This window comes from Xyrauchen texanus, chromosome 31 (assembly GCF_025860055.1).
Source record: "Xyrauchen texanus isolate HMW12.3.18 chromosome 31, RBS_HiC_50CHRs, whole genome shotgun sequence".
Taxonomy (NCBI): Eukaryota; Metazoa; Chordata; class Actinopteri; order Cypriniformes; family Catostomidae; genus Xyrauchen; species Xyrauchen texanus.
In genome coordinates this window covers 35,610,880-35,634,965 of record NC_068306.1, presented here as the reverse complement: position 1 = coordinate 35,634,965, position 24,086 = coordinate 35,610,880, and the positions used below count along the sequence as shown (strand labels likewise).

Here is a 24,086-nt window from a genome sequence, read left to right as displayed (position 1 = left end):
CCACTTGAGATCATAATGATTTTGGGTTGTATTGTCCCTTCATGAATTCAAAACAGTATTTGGAATGTAAAGTCTCCAATCAGTAACTAATGACATCGGAATAAATAGACCTAAATAATGCGACATTGTATTGATAATTAAAATGACAGATTAAGTCCCCTCCAACTCCAAGATTATAATATTTTTAGAAGCGAAAATGAAATTATAAGATTAGATATAGCCCTGAATAATGTCATTATGATTTTTAATGTATATGCATAATTCAATGTCATTCATAAATTTTATTATGATGAACAGCCACTGATGAGGTCATGATGACGTTGGAATGTTGAGCCTCCTCGTGATGGCACAATAATTGTAGTAGCCTCCAACAATGTCTCAATGATATTGTAATTTATAGCTTTAAATAATGTCACAATGATGTTGGAATTTGTTGCCTCCAATGATGTCACAATGGTTTTGAAACATAGCCTTTCAACAAAGTCACAATGATATTGGAATTTAAAGCCTCCAATGATGTCACAATGGTATTGGAACATATAGTCTCCAATTATGTCACAATGATGTTGAAATTTGCCACCTCCAATGATGAGACAATGATAATGAAACAACTAGCCTCCAATTATGTCACAATGATGTTGGAATTTGTCACCTCCAAAGATGTCACAATGATGTTGGAATTTAAAGCCTCCAATGATGTCACATTTACATTGGAATTTGTAGCCTCCAATGATGTCACAATGATGATGGAACATATAGCCTTCAACGATGTTGCAATGATAATGGAACGCATAGCCTCCAATGATGTCATAATGATATTGGAATTTGTATCCACCAATCAGGTCACAATGTATAGCCTCAAACGATGTCACAATGATATTGGAATTTGACATCTCCAATTATATATCAATAATATTGGATTTTAAAGCATCCAATGATGTCACAATGATATTGGAATTTATAGCATCCAATGATGTCACAATAATATTGGAACAAAAAGCCTCCAATGATACTGGAATGTATAGCCTCCAATGATGTTACAGTAATATTGGAATTTATAGCTTTAAATAATGTCACAATGATATCAAAATAATATTGAAATTTGTTGCCTCCAATAATGTTGCAATGATTTTGGAATTTGTAGTCTCAAACTTATAGCCTCTAATTTTTTCATGATGATATTGAAATGTATATACTCCAATGATGCTATAATGATATTGGAATTCATAGCCTCCAATGACGACACAATGCTATTGGCATGTAGAGCCGCCATTGATGCGACAATGATAATGGAATGTATAGCCTCCAATGATGGCTCATTGTTATTAGAATATGTAGCCTCTAACAGTGTTGCAATGATATTGGAATTTGTATTCTCCAATGATGTCACAATAATAATGGAACGTATAGCCTCCATTTTTTCACACTGATATTAGAATGTATAGCCTCCAAATTTGTCACAATGATACTGGAATTTGTAGCTTCCATTAAAGTCAAAATGATACTGGAATATATAGCGTCTAATAATGCCACAACGATATTGGAACATATACCCTCCAATGATGTCACAACAATATTAGAATGTATATCCTCCAATGCTGGACTGCAACTACATAACCTAGAAATATGGATATATTTAATTGAAATTATCCTATTATTCCAGTCTTTATACAATCAGGTCTATGTAAAGATCAGTCTGTTCTCTTCTAAGAAAGCAAATATGAAAAAATAAAAAAGGACATATTTCTGAGGAGGTATTTAGACTTTACTGTAATGAAGTCGAACCTGGTATACAGAATTCCCCAAAATGTATTTACAAGCCAGAGACACAGCCAATTAAAGGGAGTTAAAAAGATCATTCAGTACAAACCAATTAGTGAAAGTCCTGCTGGTACAGTATACTACAGCTGAGTAGAAAAGAACAGGGCACAGGGGAATGATTAAATACAGGGACATTCAAGAAAGGCAGAACCATTTTCATCTGCAGCCGTCACCACAATACACATTGCAATTTATATTCCTTAAATTCTAAACTGCAGAGTGATTCTACTGCTCAAGCTGCAGAAGTGTATTCACATCAGGAAGAAATAGAGATACATGTACATATCAACAAACATATATATTACACTGTCATAGAGAGGTACTTTAATCATAGACATGGAATATTATGGAACAATGGGCCTCATTCTGGAAAAACCCATGTAGAACAACTGGTGACCATTTACACAAGATTGATTTTAGTTGTGTGAACTGTTGCATGATGCAACAATTTACTTATGTAAACTGTTACATGATGAGACCACTTAGGTAAAAATTGTAATCGTGTGAACTGTCACATGATACAACAATTTACACAAGAATGGTCTTACTTGAGTGAACTATGGCATGATGTAACAATTTGAGTAAAATGGTTTTACTGTGCATGATGCAACAATTTACGTAAGAACGGTTTTACTTCCGTAAACCATCGCATGATGCAACAATTTACATATGAATTGTTTTCCTTGCATGAACTATCACATTTTGTAACAATTAAAAAAATAATGGTTTTACTTATGTAATATTTTACATATGACGGCACTTTACTTAAGAATGGATAAACTATTGTGAACTGTGGCATGATGCGGCAACTTATGGCTTATTTGAGTGAACTGTCACATTATCAAAAATGTATCTAATAATGGTTTTATCTTTGTGAACTGTCGCATGATTCAGCAATTTACAGAAGAATGGTTTTGCTTGCATGAACTCGCAATGTGCAATAATGTACATAAGAATGGTTTCACTTACATACATTATTGCATACAACACAATACTTTACTTTCTGAACTGTGGCATGATGTGACATTTTATGGTTGTATTTTACATGAACTGTGGCATGATACAACAGTTTACATAAGATTGGTTTTACTTATAGTACATCAACTGGCGCATGATGCCACAATTTACAGAAGAACGATTTGACTTGTTTTACACAGAAATTTGATTCACTCTTGTTTCATGGATGAGACCCAACGACAGGAATAAAATTAAATAAAAATCTAATTTGTCATTTTTCTGTTTTACGACCTAACAGTTTGTTTCAATTGTCTACTCAATTATTTAGTGGTAAACAAAGAACTTCTTGCGTGGATGGTTTGTAGTGGACGGTCTCTTCTCTCTCAGGCTGTCTGTTTTCAGGCAGTGAGGAAGACACCTCTCCTAATGGGTCCTGACAACAGAGATGCAACTGTCACCTCACTAACAGGCCCTGAGTCAGCGCTGAGAACTCGTGTGTGTGTGTGTGTGTGTGTGTCCACAAAGGCATCCATTCCACTTTTAATTTCCCAAAGTGTCAGTAGGAGGAGAGAAAGAGAGAAGTTTGTGGGTTGTGGTTGGTAGCAGTCACAGTAGATGAAGTAGAGACAGGGTTATGGCAGGTCCCTGCATGGCAGAGATAATCCATAATGCTCCAGTTGATGATTATGTTTTTGTCACCCTGGTCTGTAAGTGTGATTTCAAGCATTTGGTACTCCACAGAGGGGTTTGCATCTATAATCCAGAAGACATATCGTGTGCAGTGTTGCAGATAATCCCAATAAAATCCAAAATCATTAACACAGAATTTCCCACTTCCACACAAGCTAAACAAAACAGCCACTAATACGCCTTGAGTCATAACAACCGAAAAACTGCAGTTGCATGCGACAGTTCCTGGTTGCTTCAAATCCTGTGGAACAACAAAGACAAGGAAGTGATTTTAGTTTGTGCAAATATGAGAAATTTAAAGAAAATAACTTTTATATGATAGTTTTTAAGACTTTAAGATCAACTACCATAGCATTGAAATAAGGGAACAGGACATACTTTAAAATTCCTCCTTTTGTGTTACGCAGGGGAAAAAGTGTGATTTGGAAACCAGATTTCTGTTGAATTTGTAACAACATGAGGGTGAGTAAATGATAACAGAATATTTTACTTCGAGTGAACTATTATTAAATATTATTACTGATTCTGTTATTCTGCCTATTGACCCTTCGCTAAGCTCTGGCCCCTTGGTAATGGTTGCTCACTCTGACAAGCTCTGCAGAACTCCCCATTGGAGTGAATGGGAGATTGCCGTGAAGGACACAGGTATTGGCAAAATATTCTCATAAACGGAATGATAATATTTTTATGTGGGTTGGTATGAAGGGTGACATTGCAATGCATATTTATTTAAGGTTTTTTTTATAAGAAAAATTGTTAAATTACACAGTAATTTGATTAAAAACTGTGGAGACTGTCAATGAGAATCAAGTCAAATGATTATTTCAGTCACTTGAAAAGAGAAAAACTTCACTTAATAGCAAATATACATGTAATAATATTAGCCTATGTGAACAGAGCTGTTTATAAGACTAATAACACTCATTTTTATGCTGTGAACTGTTTATCTATATTCACTTTTATTATGACTTGAATCAGTACATAAATGAATTAACATTCAGTTATTAGCTTTAATTTACATTGGAGCAAATGTTGGTGTCATTGCAGATGTGATATGTTCATTAGGGAATGAGACTTGACACCATTTAATCCATAACATGTCTTTCTCCAGATTTTTTAAAGAATTATTAAAAGAAAAGAAAGCAATAGTTTTTGTGGAGGACTCATGGTAGTATTATGTCATTCATTCATTTAGATCTGGCATCTCATTCAATCATGATCTCGCTTATGTCCTATAAGGCCCCACAGCTTTCTTCCTCTGCTTGTACGATGCATGCTTTCATTCACATGCATGTGAGTGGAACACACAACCTTGCCACACACTACTATGCCTCGCCTTCAAAGCAACAGTTACACATGGTGGTCTACTCACTGTAGGTTCATGCTTCTCAACGTAGCTGGTCCCCAATCAGGAAATACGCCAAGAGATCCGTCTACCCTTCTTTTGGGGGAACAATCATCAAAACAAAAAGCTAGTGGTTGTTGGGGTTCTAGGTTTTACTCTAATGTTCTCAATGCCACTTTCATATTATCGTTGGATTCCATCTATATATTGCTTTTCAATAGGCAATGTTCATTTCCTTAAATGCTGGGTGCTCACTATCATGATAGTGAATAGCGTGTTCCACCAGCGTGGTGGCGCTTCAAACGGCCGAGTTCAGTTTCAAATGGCTCTCCTACTTGCAAGCAGCAGCATTAGCATACCTGCACAGGGGGATCAGGTTTCAATATTCATATAAGTTGTTTATGCATAAGTATTTCAGTGTATTGGGTCTGATTGTATTCTTTAGCTTCTCATGTGCTTTGGTCACTCCTATTGACCTGTTTCAGTGACATCACTTTTCTTATTGCAGCCGCAATATTTGTGACCATCAATGGCATCAAACAATGGCAGTGAATGGAAAAACTGCTGAGAAACGATATCAAGAAAAACAACAAAAATGTCTTTTGGTCCATGCCCAGTCCCAGGAAAGATTCATACAGGTCTGAAGATAGCATATTGGCAAATTGAACTTTTGCTGGAATTTAAAGATATTTTATCCATGATTCATCTCTGTATGCTGGTGAGTCTGATGTGTGACCAGTGAGTACACACACGCCCATGGGTACATCCCCTTAAACAACTCTCATTCAGAAGTTACAAATGTTTTTGTGTTGTTGTCTGGACTGATTTAGTCACAGTATTAAAAAATGTCTGTGATGATCCCATCTGTATAAATGTAGGAGCTGCTTATAACTCCTGAAGAAAGTTTTTGTAGCATCCCACAGAGCAGCACATTGAAGGTACATAGAATATTGGTCACAAACATGGCGGGGCAGTCATACAGTGACGTCACATGAAACAGGTCAATAGCATATGGTTATCCTTGCATCATTTTGGCATTGACCTTTTAATTTCATGGGTTAGCAACCAATAGTCTTTTCATTTGTGATAGGACATCTAAGCCTTCTATACAAAGGGGCTTTATTACAATCATACCTATTCTCAAAGCATCATTTTATTCATAAGTTCCATTTTGGTTTCTCTGGTCAAAACATGAGCTCCCTACTAATACTCTAAGAAGCTTGCTTCATTGCTTAAATTTCAAGGCAATTTGGTGATTTTGCTCTTCTCACTAATAATTTGTGTGCTTGCAGTCAGGGAAGTAACATTTAGCAGGTATTAAGGTACTTGCAGGTAAGTAAGGTATTTGTGTTACTTTATTGGGATAAAACCTTCATTAATAAATAATGTTTTGCTTCTGTGTAGCTAAAAGGTGCACCGAATTTGCAACTGCAAGTCTCCTTCAGCACATCATACTATTGTGATACTCTCGGCTCATTCTCTGCTTGGGCAGTGTGTCTAAGATTCATGACATTGCAACCACAGTGCTCTGCAAGTGGCTCAATCCATCTCCCATATAGCGCAAATGTGCTGCCTAGGACCTGCAACTGCGGCTTGTCTTTCTTGCATTTTCTGCTATCTGCACAGTACATCTACTAGGCAACCCCAATGTGCTGTCTAGGTGCTGTAACAGTGTTACATTAATTCAGTGGCACAACACGGTCCACTCTCCATCCTCCTCACAAGCCTTGTTTATCCTTTTCAAGGGTATTGAAAACTATGCTTTCCCCTCCCTCATATTCCTCTTAAGAATTGTTTATCCTTTTCAAGGGTTTTGCACAATCATTGCTTCCTTCCCTCAAATATGTTAAAAGCTTTGGTCATCCTTTTCAAGGGTATAGCACGACCAAATGCTCACCAGATTCAGTGCCAAATACATCACAAGTTCTGGTTACTCTTTTCAAGGGTATTGCACAATCAAATGTTCTAGGGTTCCCACTATTTTCAAGGCAAACATATCCAGGACATTTCCAGGACATTTTATGCGCCCAATGTGTTTATTTTGGCATTTTCATGTGTCTTTGATGGTAGTTTCTCACCTCCAGATAAAGACATAATCAACGTGTGTGAAAAACACTTTGGTGTGAAGTTAGAGCCGAGGTTGCGCTGACATCACTTCATAGGCTTCAATGAATTTGGCAGCGCTGATGTAAGTCATGAGAAGGCAAGTATAAATATCAGTCACTTTTAAACATTAATAGCTCTTCCACCCTTTTCTCTCCATGATGAACAACGTAGATTCACATGCCGATGCTGAAGTAAATGAACAACATGCCCCTCTCACTCAGTCAGTCAGTCCATGTACCAGTCACAAGTTCAAATCCAGGGCATGCTGATTGACTCCAGTCAGGCATCCTAAGCAACCGATTGGCCTGGTTGCTAGGGTGGGTAGAGTCACTATATCCTCTGCCACCTGGATAGATGCGAGGCACTATGCCACCACAAGGATTTAGAGCACATTGGGAATTGGGCATTCCAGATTGGGGAGAAACCCCCAAACCCCCCCCCCACCCCAAAAAGAAATGAATGAAAAGTTTAATGAATGCCTCTTCTCACTGTGCAGGTGCTGCTGTAGCCAAGCAGGTGATTGACCGTAGCAGTAACCAATCAAGCAATCTGCCTCAGTTGGACTGTTGTGGATGTTCGCTGTCCTTTTCTGCCGTATTGTTGTCTGGTGGCACATTTTAGCTTATCGTGGCCCATTCGGCACATTTTACGGCCGACACACAGGCCCGCTCATTTCTCCCAAAGGCCAGTCAACTCCTGAATGGCCCCAAAGTGGGTCGACCCACCATAAAAATGTCCGGTATTCCAGATTACCAGTCCAGCCCTGGGTAAGCTCCTCTCTCCTGCCGTCTTCACCTTACGGCAGGATCTAATGGTTCAAGCAAGAATCCAGATGCTGAACCGTAGGACCGGGCTTACACCAAAGAAAACTAATATATCCCTAACTAATTTTATTGCATAATAGCGAGTCATCTGAGAGAAATTAAACCGTAAGTGATAGTTGTTGTGGTGGACTCGTGGTAACATTACGTCATTCATTCATTCAGTTCCGGCATCTCATCCAATCATGAACTAGCTTATAAAACCCTTCGCTCATACAACATGCGCTTTCACCCACCTCTAACCCAGCACCACCAATTTAGGCCCCATCCTGTTCTAGGGGTAAGCTCCTCTCCCCTGCCATCTTCGCCTTAGTATCTGATGGTTCGTGTGAGATTCCTGACGTTGAACCCTAGGACATGGCTTATGCCAAAGAAAATTAATCTATCACTAACTCATGTTATTCCATCCTACTGAGTCCTCTACGAGAAAAACACTGTGGGTATCTTCTCTGCGTACTCGTGTCACTATTGCAAATGACCTGGCAACAACATTCTTTAAAAATGTTTTGGTTATTTTAATAAAATCCTCCTTAAAAGTACTCAAACACACATTACTTCCATAAGCTGTCATTGGAAAATAGTGTCAGAGTAATAGTGTCAGACAACAGTTGCTAAGACAGGATTGGTCAGAAGGGCGGGGCTTAGTGAAGGGTCAAATAGGGCACAGTATTTGGCTGAGGCTGACAGTGTCAGCCCCAAGTACAAGAAACATTTCTGGACATGCTTTTATTTATATTGCATAATATATTATATTATTACTTTACCTTACTTTGCTTTTTATCTTTTTTATTATTATCTTTCAATAGTCAAGTAGACAAAACTGCTGCAAATAACAACAACCGCAACTAGGGCTGAACGATTAATCAAAATAAAATCAAAATTGTGATATGACAGTGTGATTATCAAACCACAAAGGCTGCAATTTAAATAATTAAATAAATAGTCTGCACGCACGGCTTGTGTGCTTTACTGTATGTGTGCAGTGCTGTTCTCTTTAGTGTAGGTATTACACATACTCAAAGCATGCGTTTAATTACAAATATGCTTGGTCTCTAAAAGTTAGTCAAAATCTAAACTGACCTTTTTTTGACAGAAAAGTCAATGAGTTTATTTCTCTGCATTAAAAGCAATTGTCAACTCTACTTCAAACAGAAATGACTTCCTGCATTGAAAGACTAAGGACTATAAATAAAGACTTAAGGGTTTAATCAGAGCGCATATCAATAGTGCAGACAGGTAAATATTACATACTGAACATATAGTACTGTTATAATAATATTAGTACTGTTCAATAATAATAATAACAGTATTATCATAATTACTTAACTTAATAATAAGTTATTATTATTTTCAAAAAATGATGATGAAAAGTGGGCTGAGATCCCATTATAAAGTGGACAAAAACCGGAACACAGTGAAAAGATTCAATGTGAGGATGATGTGAATCAGTTTTTCTTCCCATCTATGTTTCACTGTATTTGTTTTATGTTTTTATTTTTATTTAGTCTGTTTTTTTTAAAGAGGACTCAATTGTGAACAGTATTTCTATTGGCAGTAGAGCATGTTTGCCCATGACTTCATTTGGCCTTATTCAAAAGGAAACACTTACTAAGTTTTTTCTTCATATGTTAATAATCACATTGCAGTTCAAAACGCTATATTTTTAAAATGTAATTGCAATTAGATTTTATTCTCCAGACAGTTCAGCCCCCTTTTATCAGTGAGGACTTGAGACACGACTCGGACTCGAGATATAGTGACTTGACCACAAGACTGGCACCCAGCTATGTGTAATAACAGAAAGAAAAGGAAAGCTGAAAAGACGGCAAACTCACCTGTGCAGTGGAAGATGTCACAGACATCAAGGCCAAAGAATAAAGGCAAGAGAGAAGAATAAAAACAGAAATAAAAACTGAAAGAAAGAAAGAGGTACAGGGAGGGAAAGGTAAGAGAAATGCATTACTTAAGGTTACATAATATAAGACCGTGCAAAGAGCAACATCAGTTTCAGAACAAACAATGACAGAGGTTGAGTTTTCCATCAATGTTGCAAATAACAAGCTTAAGCACCCTATTTTACTGGAGCAACAGCTGTTTCACAATCCATCACTAGTACAAGTTGTAGACAAATAGTTCACCCAGAAATGATTATTCTCTCATCATTTACTCACTCTTATGCCATCTCAAACTCATATGACTTTTCTTATTTTGCAGAACACAAAATAAAATATTTTTTTGGAGATATGAGGTGTTTTTGTCCATGCAATACAAGTCAATGGGGTCTAAAGCTTTCAAGCTTTATAAAAGACATAAAAGCAGCAACAAGGTAAACCAAATGATGATCCTCGGCAGCTATGATTTGATGCTCGATTGCACTTCCTTGCGCTTGACATGTGCACAGCGCATGTGTACAGTACTCTGCGCATGCGTCAAGCGCAACGAAGTGCAATCGAGCTTCAAATCATGACTGCGCAAAAGTCAATGCAGATCTTTTTTTTCCGTTTCTCACAAAAACACCTCAAATCTCCAAATATCTTTCGCAGAAGAAAGAAAGTCATACAAGTTTGAGATGGCATGAGTGTGAATATATTATGAGAGAATTATTATTTTTGTTCACACATGAGCTGCCAGGTCCAAAATTGCAAAACAAAAGCCAAAACTCTCACCCAAGTCTCCAGGATTTTGTCTCCCCATCACAAAATAGTACTAGTGGTTAGGTTCAACTTAATGTATGTGCTATTAACATTCTATTATATGCCTACTTGCTGCAGGAGAACCCAGGCAGAGATGCTCATGTGATCACAACATCTTTTGTAAAGTAATAATTAGGCTGACATACTGTATTTGAATTTACAGCTAGTAACAAAAACAGATCAATGGAGATGTTATAAACCTGTCTTACCTTCTCCTCTAGATCTTTAATCTGTCTCTTCTGTATATCTGTCTTATCCTCCAGATCTCTGATCCTCTGCATTGAGACAAGAACTTGCTTTAGACAGTAGACACAACACAAACAATATAAGGCTACTGTGAGCCAATTCCAGATGTAGGCATACAATATATATGTAGAATAATAATATAAAATCTGAATATATAGTTGTAATTCCAAATATATAAATCTGAATATAATTGTAAGTCTAAATATATTTTTATACATTTAGAATTTTATCAGCCTTACTGATAGACAAGCCCTAATTTTTCATATCTGACAAAAACAGTTAACATGCTTAATATAGTTATATTGTCATAATCATCCAGCTTTCCACATATAACAAGTGTATACACTCACCTAAAGGATTATTAGGAACACCATACTAATACTGTGTTTGACCCCCTTTCGCCTTCAGAACTGCCTTAATTCTACGTGGCATTGATTCAACAAGGTGCTGAAAGCATTCTTTAGAAATGTTGGCCCATATTGATAGGATAGCATCTTGCAGTTGATGGAGATTTGTGGGATGCACATCCAGGGCACGAAGCTCCCGTTCCACCACATCCCAAAGATGCTCTATTGGGTTGAGATCTGGTGACTGTGGGGGCCATTTTAGTACAGTGAACTCATTGTCATGTTCAAGAAACCAATCTGAAATGATTCGAGCTTTGTGACATGGTGCATTATCCTGCTGGAAGTAGCCATCAGAGGATGGGTACATGGTGGCCATAAAGGGATGGACATGGTCAGAAACAATGCTCAGGTAGGCCGTGACATTTAAACGATGCCCAATTGGCACTAAGGGGCCTAAAGTGTGCCAAGAAAACATCCCCCACACCATTACACCACCACCACCAGCCTGCCCAGTGGTAACAAGGCATGATGGATCCATGTTCTCATTCTGTTTACGCCAAATTCTGACTCTACCATCTGAATGTCTCAACAGAAATCGAGACTCATCAGACCAGGCAACATTTTTCCAGTCTTCAACTGTCCAATTTTGGTGAGCTCTTGCAAATTGTAGCCTCTTTTTCCTATTTGTAGTGGAGATGAGTGGTACCCGGTGGGGTCTTCTGCTGTTGTAGCCCATCCGCCTCAAGGTTGTGCGTGTTGTGGCTTCACAAATGCTTTGTTGCATACCTCGGTTGTAACGAGTGGTTATTTCAGGCAAAGTTGCTCTTCTATCAGCTTGAATCAGTTGGCCCATTCTCCTCTGACCTCTAGCATCAACAAGGCATTTTCGCCCACAGGACTGCCGCATACTGGATGTTTTTCCTTTTCACACCATTCTTTGTAAACCCTAGAAATGGTTGTGCGTGAAAATCCCAGTAACTGAGCAGATTGTGAAATACTCAGACAGGCCCGTCTGGCACCAACAACCATGCCACGCTCAAAATTGCTTAAATCACCTTTCTTTCCCATTCTGACATTCAGTTTGGAGTTCAGGAGATTGTCTTGACCAGGACCACACCCCTAAATGCATTGAAGCAACTGCCATGTGATTGGTTGATTAGATAATTGCATTAATGAGAAATTGAACAGGTGTTCCTAATAATCCTTTAGGTGAGTGTATATGTACTGTATATATATGTATATCATTGGCTCATTAGAGGTTTGAAACACTATCTGAAATACTTTTGTTAAGATCTGCTGCCTCATTCTGTATAAGACAGGTACTGACCAATGAATTTCCATGACAGTTACAGTCGTTTGTAATTATTGGATAATAACTTTTAATATGCTAATATATATAAAAAAAATTAAAAAATTATAACACATAATAGATGAGGTTGACTAGGGAAACAAATTGTATTCTCAATTCACTGTTGGTAATTGTATCAGTGACGAATGTTTTGCAAAATCACACTATTAAGTTTTGAAAAGTTAAGATGATATTTGATGTGACGATGATAAGCATGTCACGTTGAGCATGTTGTTCTGGTGTAATAGGATTCTGCAGGTGTATATGTACCTGATGAGCCTGATGGAGCAGCTCCATCCTTTCCTGCAGCACCTGACAGTCATACTCTCGGCTCTTCCGCAACATCTGTCTGCGCAGCTTCTCCACAGCCATCCGCAACTCATCCTTCTGCAGCTCATCCAGTGGTTCTCCGTACTTTATCACTTTATCCTGCTGCAGTGCGTTGTACAGAGTCGCCTCCAGCTCTTGGATTTGCTGTTACACACACACAAACACACACATATATGCACATATATACAATTACAATAAAAAACTCAACTGATCCATTTGAAGTTTGCAAAGAGACACTATTCCTGGCACCCCATGGACAAATTAATTTTAACAATAAAAATACTACATTATCAGCAATATATCTTGTAACTACCCAGCATAGTTAAAAAAGACAAGCAAAAGCAAAGACTAACAAAAACGAAATAACCGAATTAAAGTGTGCAATTTGCTGCATGACTAGCATCAATAAATAATGCAGAAATAATGACTGCTTTCAGACAGGTTTCCCAAACACTCCCCCATCTGCAATGGGTTGGATAAATAAGATCGTCCTAATCCAAACTCATGCCATTGGTTATTTGACAGCATAAGAGCCACAGTGTTACACTTTTCAGAGGAATCAACCGACGAATGACTTATTTATAGTTACACTGAAAAAAGAAAATATTAACCTAAAAAAATGTGCTTCATGTTTTAACATCTAAAGTAATTGGGTTGATTCGAGTCCAGTTTTTTTACATATATTTTATTTTTAGATCATGTAGATCCTTAAAGAAAATGCATTTTAATATCCAATAAATTCAACACTTCACCTTTAAGACAACACAGATAACATCAAAGAAATTAAGTCCATTGACGTCTGAAGACCATTAATGGTTGGAATGACTAAAGAACTGTGCTAATACTGTATAGAGATATATTTGTACCATGTAGGCCTGGTCAAGCGCCTGCTTCCTGTAGTCCAGTTCCTCCTCCAGATACCCCTTCTGCTTACAGAACATCTCCTGCACATCACAGAGTCATTTCTTTTAGAAACACATTCACTTCAACACAGCCATTAGTGTGCAGATGACCAGAAGTGATTATGGAAAACATTTGTTTTGACTCTTATAAAATGCCAGACTCATTTAATGTTTATGTCCATCTTGCAATGTAATTCTTGTGCTGTAATTAAAGAATACACAATTACATTGAGGATGTAAATAAGCACTGTAGCAATGTCCAGTTTAAGGATATATTACTACATTATTATACTGTGATATCCCCTTTACATCTAAAGCAAACTATTGCACACTATCCTAAAAATACTGTCATCTAAATCCTTAAGTAGCATGAAGATGATAGACGCTAACAAATACCAGCCAACAACCTATTTATCATAGAGAATAATACATAATTCTTTTCTCATATATAAAGGTGTTTTTTTTTTTTTACTTGGGGCCATTTCAAACCCCAGGTTTACATTTTAATCAAAACAATCAGATTTCAGATTTTTTTTCTTTTTGTTATATGAATTGGAAACTTTTTTTTTTTTACCAGGCCTTCATCATTTATTTTTGTTTCTTTTCAAATGGCCTTTATCTACAGATTTGACTGTTTTAGTCTTGTCCCAGACTTTCAATATTAAACTATGAAAATAATTAATAATAATACAAATTATTATATGTTGATAACTATGTTAATCTAAACAAAGAGTGAAATAAACATAAAACATCAAAATAAAAAAACAAAAAAGAGGTGATTTTAACCATACCAAACAATTTTGGTATAAAAAAGTTTTTCCGAAAGTTAGTGTACTTGTTAAACAAGTGGACAAAAGTGTCAGTGAAGAGCATACTTGAGATGAAATATAAGACAAGTGATGTTTGAAGAAAATTCGAGGTAAATATCACTTGTGAGCAGAATATTTTTATTGGACATAATTTCCAATCAAGCTGTAATTTTGCCTAAAAAATATTTAAAGTATTTAATTTTGTGCATTTAGGAATCATTACATGTTAGCTTTTAAATCTGCTTTAGTAAGACAAAGGAGTTGGTCATTTCACAACAAAAGCATTAAAAATGTAATTTCCATCCTCTTCATTTCCAGCACAGAAATAAATGAAACACAAAACAGAATTTGAGATGTGCTGGAAATCACACTGTGCTGGGAATTTACATGACTTTCAGAAAAAATGAAACAAATCTCCTGTGATACATGTACATACACTGTTGGACATTGTTAGTCGACAAATGTAAAGAATTATTGAGAGAGTTAACAAGATTTTACTTTGCCCAAAGTTGACGAAACTGTTTAATGTAAATTCTGAAAAACTACACACGGATGCAGATGCCATATAAAAAAAGAGTTAATCTCTTTTGAGTTGAAATTAATTTCATAAATTAAATGTATATGAGACAGATATAAGATTAAACATGTGGTGTGTACCATCTCCAGTTCCAGGTCCATCATCTTCTGATGCAGAGCTGCTTCTGTACCTTCAATCTGCTGAATCCACTGAACAACAAACACACACATGCTGGTTATTGACACATCTGAAACATCTGTGATGTGTTCATTGAAACTCATGATTCAAATAATTCTGTATTGTAAATACTTCACTGACAGATTGAGAATAGATAGCAGTCGATGTGAGCATATTTATAAAGAAATATACAGTACTGTGCAAAAGTTTTAGGCACTTGGGAAAAAATGTACATAGTGAGGATGTTTTAAAAAATAGTGACATAAATAGTTTTTATTTATCACTGAATGTCATACAAAGTCCAGTAAACATAAAAAAGCTAAATCAATATTTGTTGTAAAAACTTTTGCCTTTAAAACAGCACCAATTCTCCTAGGTTCACCTGGACACAGTTTTTCTTGGTTGTTGGCAGAGAGGATGTTCCAAACTTCTTTGAGAATTCACCACAGTTCTTCTTTCTATTTCGGCTGTCTCAATTGCTTCTGTCTCTTTATGTAATCTCAGACTGACACAATGTTCAGTGGGGGGCTTTGTGGGGGCCATGACATCTGTTGCAGGGCTCCCTGTTCTTCTATTCTAATATTTTCTATGTGCAAAAGTAATGTTTGGGAGTCTAACATTTATATTTACTATTGACACACTAAAGATGAAGATATAAATAACCATCTTAAGAAAAATGTTTTTGTGAAACAAGACTTTTGCACAGTATGTACATAAATATATTAAATATAGAAATGCAGTGGGCCTCAAAAATGATTTTGTTGGACTATATGTCAAAATATCAAATCAAGTGACATTTACTTAGTACAAATACAAGATAGTACAGGCAAACCTTTCCAAGCTAAGCATTTCACAAAATGAAGTTTAATGCAATGACACTACTTTTTGGGGCCAATGAACTATAAATAAACAGTAAATAATCTGAAACATACCTTTTCAGCGAGAGACAGAACAGTGCTTGCTTGAATAATGGCCACCTGCTCCTCATTCCTTAAATTCTGTATAGAAACACAAAACACATGCATTCAGTGAATATAAAGTCTCATGCACTGACATATAAAAAATTTTCTACAGTCTATAACCATTATGATTACTGATATGATAATTATATATAATTTTTTCTATAGTTTAAAAAGCTAGTCAACACTGCTGTGATGGGATTTCAAATGCAGCAGCTGAAGGAGCGACATTAACTTTTGCGTCTTTCCTCTGACAGCTGTAATAATGGCGATTCTGACATTGTTGCAGATATCTAGACTCTATATTGCACAAATTACTGACAATAATCGAGGAAATGACAAAGATCATTGATAAATGGTTCATTTGTTAAATGGGCTGTAGGCAGTGACATACCCCATTATCTCCCAGTATATCCAACAGTTTGATGAGGTCGGGTATACACACGTCCTGTTAAGAGGAGAACAGGGCAGATCTGAGTCACAAGTTAAGTGTTATGAAAGGAAAATGTTTTGTTAGACATGTGTTCATTTACCTTTACTCCTTCTTTTATACAGTAGATCTGTAGCGCACTCACTCCCTCAGAAAAAGGGTGGATTTGTAGGGTAAATGGCGACCTCCTCTCACGCTCCTATCAGATCACATTACACACATTACACACAACAATATTAACGTGTGGCTCAGATACAATGATTCTTTGTTTTTTGCTGTTATATTCTTATGTGCCAGTAAAGCAAAAGTGTTTTCAGCTTTGGTTTTGGAAATGTTTTTCATCATTCATTTTCTCCATTGGGATTTCAAACAATTCTTCAATAAAGAGTTGTAAGCCATAAACCAATTGAACCAGCTCTGAGGTGAATCACAACATGGCAAACTTTGATTTGAAAAGACAACTAAAACATCTTGGTTACTGTCGTAATCTCCGTTCCCTGATGGAGGGAACGAGACATTGTGTCAATGTAGTCACACTAGGGGTCTCCCTTGAGAGCCTCGGTTACTTCTTATCTTTGAGAAAAGGCCAATGAGAATTGGCGAACAGAATTTGCATGCCCCTCCCCCGGACATATTAAACTGTTGTTATTGATTATAAGTTTAAAAAACTACATATTTTAAGAATTGAATATTTATAATATTGAAGCATATATATTAGAAAGAATTTGAATAAATAGGTACTCGATTCATTGACAAATAAGGTTGTCTGAGATTACAAAAATTTGAAATCTTTTTAAAATCCATCTTAAAACACATGTCAAGTTTGTACAAAAGTAATCTTCACAATTTTTTGAAAAATACAATTATAATATTTCCAACAAATAATATGTATTCAAATATTTTCAAAAGAAATGTTTTAAACAAGATTTTTGAGGTATAAATTAGTGCCAGACCGATATATCTGTCAGCCAATATTATCAGCCGATATTAGCCTTTCACCGATATATCGGTATCAGCGTATATGTTTACCGATATGCACAGATATGGAAAAAAAAAAAATCAGAGCATATAATACAGAAAACAATGCTATAGAATTGGTGTCATAACGAAGTTTGTCCAGCAGAGCGCGCTCTGTATGTGAACATTGTTTACAGAACATTGTTTACAGAGCTGAATCTGAACAGAGTGCAGAGTTGAGCGTTGTCTTCTTGTAATTTGCTAACTAGTTTGTGAAATACATACTGGAAAGTTAATAAATAGTGACTTCATCATTTTCCCTTTTCAATATAACTAATATAACGTTAACCTCGGTCCCTGACAACCATGTCACTCATGTCTGTTTGCTGTTAGCCAGCTATAGTTTGTCAGTGCAGTCAGTAATGTAGCAGATTGAAAGGTAAGCATCAGAGCATCTTTTTGCAGCTCAGCAGACAACAGTGCGGTGGTGGATTGTGCCTGTTGAGTGTTGATTTCACGCTACATTGTTACCAAGTTGGTGAGATGCAATGCTGGTCCATCTTTTACTCTTTGTGACAACAAGCTTATAGCTAACTAGCGAACCAGCTACTTTCATTACTTGTCAGCTGAATGGAAGCTAATGTGTACATGTATTCACCAAACTGTTCTGTTCAAGATTCACAGTTTGGTACCTGCTTCAACCGAACAATTCCAGTCATTGCATTTATAAAATGTAATATTTAAAAGTCTTGTTTTGCACCATTGAAATTTCCCCTGAACTTGTATAGCAGAATACGGTGCAACACCGCTGCCACTGTTTTTCTCTTGTCTCGTCAGGTATAAATGCTTCTTGTTTTACAGCCTGCCAAATATTGACTGACAGTATTAATATAGTCAGCATTTGACTGATACAAAACAGTACTACTGATGTTTATTTAGCAATTTATTGTATTTTTATTTATTCTTTATTTTAATGGTCAGCATTTGACTGATACTAAACATACAGTTCTAATGTTTATTTAGCTATTTATTGTATTTTTATTTATTCTTTATATAAATGGTCAGCAACTGACTGATACAGAACATACAGTAATCAGTACAGTTTTTTCAGCTATTTATTGTGTCTCAATGTTCATTTCTAGAATCTGTTGAGAATGTATAATAATGTCAAATATTCTTTGATAAAAAATATTTGTTTAAGAAAGCAGCAGTCTGAGTACCTTTGCATAGTCATATCGGTGCAAAATCGGTGAACAATCCACATAGAAAAGGTCTGTTTTCATTCCAGCACAAAAATTTGCTATATAGGGCACCACATTGGCATTTAAAATCGATATCGGTCTCAAAAATCTCATACCGATTTTTGAGCCATGAATATCACAAGGTTTTCTCAGGGTTACTCCATTTGACCTGAACAAGATGTGCCCCTTCATAACAATTTCAAAATATCTGGTATATATATATTATATATATATATTTATTTATTTATTTACTCGTGTTATGAGGGTCTAAAGGGGACCTCTGTTTTTTTTTTGTTTTTTTTACTTTACAAAATAATGGCTACCCGCCCGCATGCTGGTTACACAACCTGACTTCGAATTGATGGACAAACACTTTTTGCATAATTTGGCATCCAATTAGATTGGAAATAGCTCTGTTTACAAAGTTATAAATGGGACCTTGACAAATATAGTTGTTCAAGATAAAAATGTAAATGTTTTTTCAAATCTAGTTTAAAACACGTCATGTTCATGGAAATATATATATATATATATATATATTTCCTTGAACATGACGTGTTTTAAACTAGATTAGAAAAAACATTAACATTTTTATGTAGTTTTTAATTTTGAGTCACAAATATCAAAAGGTTTTCTTTGGGTTAATCAATTTGACCTAAACAAAATGTACTTTTTCTTAAAAAAATTCAAAATATCTAATAATAAAAATAAAAAACTTCACACAGTCATGAGGGTCTTAAAGGATCATCTCTGTTTCTCTCTTTTTTATTATTATTTTTTTTGTCACATGAAGCGAAATGGCTTCCTGCATGTTGGTTACACCACCTGACTTTGATTTGGTGGACAAATGTTTTTCAAATACTAATAATATTTAATAAATAAATAAATAGTTTCACTGCTTATTTTTTTAAAAGAAATATAACTGAAACATTATTCCAGCAATTAAGCATTTTTTTTTTAAAGTTAAAATCACACTGACTTGTGGCTTCTTCAGAAGCATATACTGTATCATCACTTAACAATCACAGAACTCATGATAGCTCTGTCTTGAAAGGTTTAGAAAATGCTGTTAAAATCAATTTCTCTATGGAAAAAGATTGTGTTTTTTATTTCTGTACTCTGTGTTTTGAAAAACCATTATTTAAAAAAAAGAAAAAGGAGCTTTATTGTTTGATGTGAGAGAGGGGGTTGTATATCGAACCTCCAGCTCTAGTATGCGAAACTCCAGCAGTTCATTCTGATCTTTAGAGTCCTGAAGTTCCTGATGAAGCTTTCCACTCTCAATCTCCAATTTATCAACCTGCCAAAAACACTTGGTTAATATAAGAAAATGAACATTTAAGAATGGTGCTCAGTATGTGAATAAGGCAAACTGGCCATTTTAATGCAATTAATGGGTTTCATGTGCAAAAATGCCGACTGTCACCCTGTTGCCCAACCCATGGCCAGGCTCATGAAATCTTTACATGGAAGATAGCATTCCCTGAGGGGCTGATTTCATTTGTAAATCAACATTTTGCCACCCTATAAAAACTTATGTTCACAGTGTATTTATACTGAAAAGTCTTGAGACTGATCCCTGTACACACACCTTCTCCAGCAGCTTTTGATTGCGTCTGAGGAACAGCTGCTTCTCTTCCACCCATTTAGAGTCCTGTGAGTCAAACAGGAATTGACATCAGAATGAGCCATATCACAATCAGATAGATCTTACTGTAGCTACTGTACTCCAAATTAGTTTCTTCAGTGTCATTGTAAGTCATTGTTTATCACTTTTGCGTTCCCTAACATCCTGATATATTAATAAAAAAACATTTACCTGTCCTTTTAAGGCAAGCTCTTTTTCCAAGTCCTCAATTTTAGCTTTATGCCTCTGAGCGTCTGCATGGAGCTGCTCTTGGGCCTACAAACACACAAAAAATTATGAACACACCGTTGCTTTTCTGACTTTGCAATATGTAGATAGGCTTTGCATCAGGTCTACCCTTTCAGGGTTTATTTTGCAATAATGACCAGCTGACTGTCCCTTGTGCCACTTACTACACACCCACCTTCCTAATAATTAAGTGGACATGAGATATTATTTTGTGTTGAAAATTCAACCAAAAATATTTCTAAATTCAAATTACTCTTCAAATTAAATGAAAATATAATCAAAATAATGCAATGGTAAAAAGAAAATCATACACCAAATCCAAACATTTTAGCATCTCCTACTTATTTCACCAGCACCTTTTGCAGTGACTACAAATTAGATCATAATTACGATTGTAAATATAAACATAGTAATAATATTTAAAAATAAAACCATGACCATATAGATAGTAAAAGTCATCTACAACTCTTATTGTTAGGGACATAATTTGATGTTTGGACATGAACTGGCAAACCCTTCCATCCACGTCCACATGCACTTTGCACTGGCATAAAATTTCACTTAGAATTAGTGCTCTCACGAAAATTAGATAAAACATAGCGCAGGGTCATTGTGTGCAGCACTGCACTTTCCATACTCTCAAAAATAGAGCCAATGATGTTTACTTTACTTTACATTATATATGAAGATGTAATGCATATCTCTTAAAAAAAAAAAAATATATATATATATATATATATATAACATGTAAATGAATACATTTTATGTCAATAAATGGGATAGGCTAAAAAACTTTGATCCAAAAAAATAAATTTATTTCTTTAAATGTTTTGATGATTGGTTTAAGTCCATTTTAATTTTAGCTTAAAAAAAAATTATAAAAGGGGGCCTGGGTAGCTCAGCGAGTATTGACACTGACTACCACCCCTGGAGTCGTGAGTTCGAATCCAGGGTGTGCTAAGTGACTCAAGCCAGGTCTCCGAAGCAACCAAATTAGCCCAGTTGCTAGGGAGGGTAGAGTCGTATGGGGTAACCACCTTGTGGTCACGATTATGGGTTCTCACTCTCAATGGAGATCACGGAGAGTAGCATGAGCCTCCACATGCTGTGAGCATCTGCGGTGTCATGCACAGCAAGCCACATGATAAGATGTGCGGATCAACGGTCTCAGAAGTGGAGGCAACTGAGACTTGTCCTCCACCACCCGGATTGAGGTGAGTAACCACGCCCCCCATGAGGACCTAATATGTGGTGGGAACTGGGCATTCCAAAATTGGGGAGAAAAGGGGATAAAAAAAAAAAAAAAGAATACATTTTTTTATATATTTTTAATACATTTCACACTACACAAGCAGTCTGGTCATATTTCTTCAGTTGTATTACGCCACTGGTAGGGTACATATAAAAACTAGCCGTAACCCAAAAAGTAAATTGACCGCTTTATTTAAAGAGGTCATGAAATGGAAACGTCATGGTTACTGTTGGGGTCTTTCTTGAGACCCTCGCATACCTCTGAACTTAAGAAAAGGCCAATAAGAAATTGGCAGACAGAATTTGCATGTCCTGCCCCCGGACATCCGGGTATAAAGGGAATTGGCCGTGCGTCTGTCAGTCAGGTCTTTGCACTGAGGAGCAGAGAATAAGGTACGGCCAATCCCAGTGGTAGGTCTAGTGTCGTGGCAAAGGAGGCACAACGTCTCGTTCCCTCCATCAGGGAACGGAGCTTACAACAGTAACCATGACATTCCCCTTCTGTCACTCACTCGACGTTGTGTCGAATGTAGTGACACAAGGGGTCCCATTTCAAAGTGCCACGCACAAGACCGTGTTACTTGAGCTGCTGACACAGGTGCAAGCAGGCTGCTGCGTGCTAGAAGTAACTGTATCGGCCGCACATAACCCTCCCCAACGCCCCCAGAAAAAGGTGTCATATGCAGACCTTAGGTTCCCAGCACCCCTAAGGGGGGAACAGGCGCTACATTACCATCATGGGAGCAGGCCAGCCAGCCGTCGCCTTTTCTATCTCTATGTTCCTCGCAAGAGCGTAAAGCGGCAGGGGCTATCTTAACGCTATGAAATGCATTGGGGAAAGCGGTCTTTCCCGATCCTATTCTTTCAGGGGGAAAAGACCCTGTGGAGACCACATCCTGCCCAGAGTAGGGGGAGGTGATATGTAGCCAATACATCACATGGGTTATCAAGCTGGTGGCAGGTTCTACCTGATAAGGGAGGAGCTCTTCAAAAACAGTGACCAGGGGCAGAGGGACTGCCCAAGGGAGATGCGAGTCCACCGACAGGGGACAGAAGACTGTTTGATGCAGATAGTTTATCCATAGAATGTACCTTCATGTGAAGACATCTGTAAATATAATTGTTGCAGTCTTTTAATAGTATTTTAGGATTACCTTGGCTTCCATTTCTGCATCCAATAAACCTCCTTTCTGTTCCTGTAGCAGAGCGTACGCTCTCTGAAGAGCCTGATATTCCCGTGTCAGCTGCTTAAACCGCAACTCTGACTCTTCAGCCGCCAGACCCTGAAGATTATACACAACCGAGAAACAAAGACAAGAGTATAAGAGATAACATTAATGAAACAAAAAACCCAAGGAAGACTGAAAACAGAGGCACACTCAGTGAGAAATTTAAGAAATTAGAAGTTAAAGGAGAAATGTAACTTACATATGCTTACATGCACATCATTTTCTGAATAAAGTCTATATTCTAGTTAAGATTATATTCTGAAAAAGATGTTTACATTCTCCACAGCTATTGGAATGTTCCTGTACAAGGGTTGCATTAACTGAAAATTCTCTGTCATTTACCGATGTTTTGAAAAATTGGCAGATAATTTCAAATGCTATGCGTCATTTAAATAGATAAAAAAGTAGAGAAACATTTTAACCAAGTGCATCAGTTTTGACTTGATGTCTTTCTCACACACACTCCCGCTGTGTATGTGTGTGTGTGTCTGTGTGCCCTGTTTATTGCCTGGTAGTATTAAGATGTGTATTAGCAGGCACCATCACCATTAACACCTGGTAGAATGCATCTCCTTTGACCATTTGTGTTCAGATTTTGAGGAGAGGGTCTCTGAATGAATGACTGCATACATCAGTCTTTACGTTAGTGTGTTACTGCATGATAAGTGTGTTACCTTATTATTATAAAGCAAGAAAAAGTATAATAACAAAATGAAAGAATCAGAAAAAAATGGCGCACCATTTCTGCCACTTGCTTTTTTTTAATCTAAGCGCAAACATTCCATTTAGAGCAGAATCGTCAGTTATTTTAGAGTACCTGTATTTGATCTTCAGAGATGTGTGTGCTTCTCATCTGTGACACCTCATTGTCATGAAAAAGTTATGTGAAATTGTGCATGTTTGTATACACATTCGATCTTTTGTTTATTTCCTTTGAATGCTGCACGTAACCGGCAAAGTTAAAAAATCTAGACAGATCTAAATCTAGTTCTAAAACAGGTACCTAGAGCTCCTTTGTTTCACCAGACTTGTGC

The 24,086-nt window shown here is 36.7% G+C and overlaps 1 protein-coding gene across 3 annotated transcripts in view; it reads right to left on the bottom strand.

The window, feature by feature from the left end:
* Positions 1 to 1,752: 1,752 nt before the first annotated feature.
* The window catches only part of LOC127625383 (janus kinase and microtubule-interacting protein 2-like), a 51,658-nt gene continuing 29,324 nt past the window's right edge, over positions 1,753 to 24,086 (bottom strand). For all 3 annotated transcript variants that reach the window (XM_052100649.1, XM_052100651.1, XM_052100650.1), the window contains 13 exons: positions 22,978 to 23,106; positions 20,516 to 20,599; positions 20,288 to 20,350; positions 19,898 to 19,996; positions 16,602 to 16,697; positions 16,463 to 16,516; positions 16,042 to 16,107; positions 15,073 to 15,141; positions 13,571 to 13,648; positions 12,645 to 12,848; positions 10,643 to 10,708; positions 9,576 to 9,652; positions 1,753 to 3,709 (listed from right to left, as the gene is read on the bottom strand). In XM_052100649.1, the coding sequence (XP_051956609.1) occupies positions 9,602 to 9,652; positions 10,643 to 10,708; positions 12,645 to 12,848; positions 13,571 to 13,648; positions 15,073 to 15,141; positions 16,042 to 16,107; positions 16,463 to 16,516; positions 16,602 to 16,697; positions 19,898 to 19,996; positions 20,288 to 20,350; positions 20,516 to 20,599; positions 22,978 to 23,106 (1,059 nt within the window). In that variant the 3' untranslated portion in view covers positions 1,753 to 3,709; positions 9,576 to 9,601. The remainder of the gene's footprint in view (positions 3,710 to 9,575; positions 9,653 to 10,642; positions 10,709 to 12,644; positions 12,849 to 13,570; positions 13,649 to 15,072; positions 15,142 to 16,041; positions 16,108 to 16,462; positions 16,517 to 16,601; positions 16,698 to 19,897; positions 19,997 to 20,287; positions 20,351 to 20,515; positions 20,600 to 22,977; positions 23,107 to 24,086) is intronic.